At 54.1% G+C, this 453-nt stretch overlaps 1 protein-coding gene across 1 annotated transcript in view; it reads right to left on the reverse strand.

Moving 5' to 3' along the window:
- Window positions 1-453, reverse strand: part of EMH_0005550 (uncharacterized protein) — a gene marked incomplete at both ends in the record, with an annotated part of 789 nt that overhangs the window by 221 nt on the left and 115 nt on the right. The window contains 2 exons of the mRNA XM_013497231.1: window positions 1-174; window positions 436-451. Coding sequence (XP_013352685.1) covers window positions 1-174; window positions 436-451 — 190 coding nt within the window. The remainder of the gene's footprint in view (window positions 175-435; window positions 452-453) is intronic.

Consider the following 453-nt stretch of genomic DNA (forward strand, 5'->3'; position numbering starts at 1 on the left):
CGGGCTGCAGCAGCAGCTGCTGCTGCTCCTGTTTGAGGGCCTGCTGCAGCAAAAGTCTCTTTCTTTCGTCTTCTGTTATTTCTTCTGCTGCATCTGTGTCTTCGTCTGCTTCTTCCTCTTCTGTCTCCTCTGCTGCTGCTGCTGCTGCTGCTGCTGCTGCTGCTGCTTCTCCTGCTGCAGTACACACAAACGCAGCACATGCGTAAAAGCTGCAGCAAAGCAGCAACAGGTATAGCAGCAGCAGCAGCAGCAGCAGAAACAACAACAACACAACGGCAGCAACACAGCAGCAGCACGAGCTGCAGCACCAAAAGTAGCAGCAGCAACAGCAGCAACAGCAGCAGCAGCAACAGCAGCACCAGCAACAACACCCTAAACAACAGCAGCAGCACCAGCAGCAGCAGCAGCAACAGCAGCAAAAGTAAGAAGACTGACGTTTGTCTGTTCCCGCTG

Source organism: Eimeria mitis, genomic scaffold (assembly GCF_000499745.2).
Source record: "Eimeria mitis Houghton genomic scaffold, Emh_scaff255, whole genome shotgun sequence".
NCBI classification, from domain to species: domain Eukaryota; phylum Apicomplexa; class Conoidasida; order Eucoccidiorida; family Eimeriidae; genus Eimeria; species Eimeria mitis.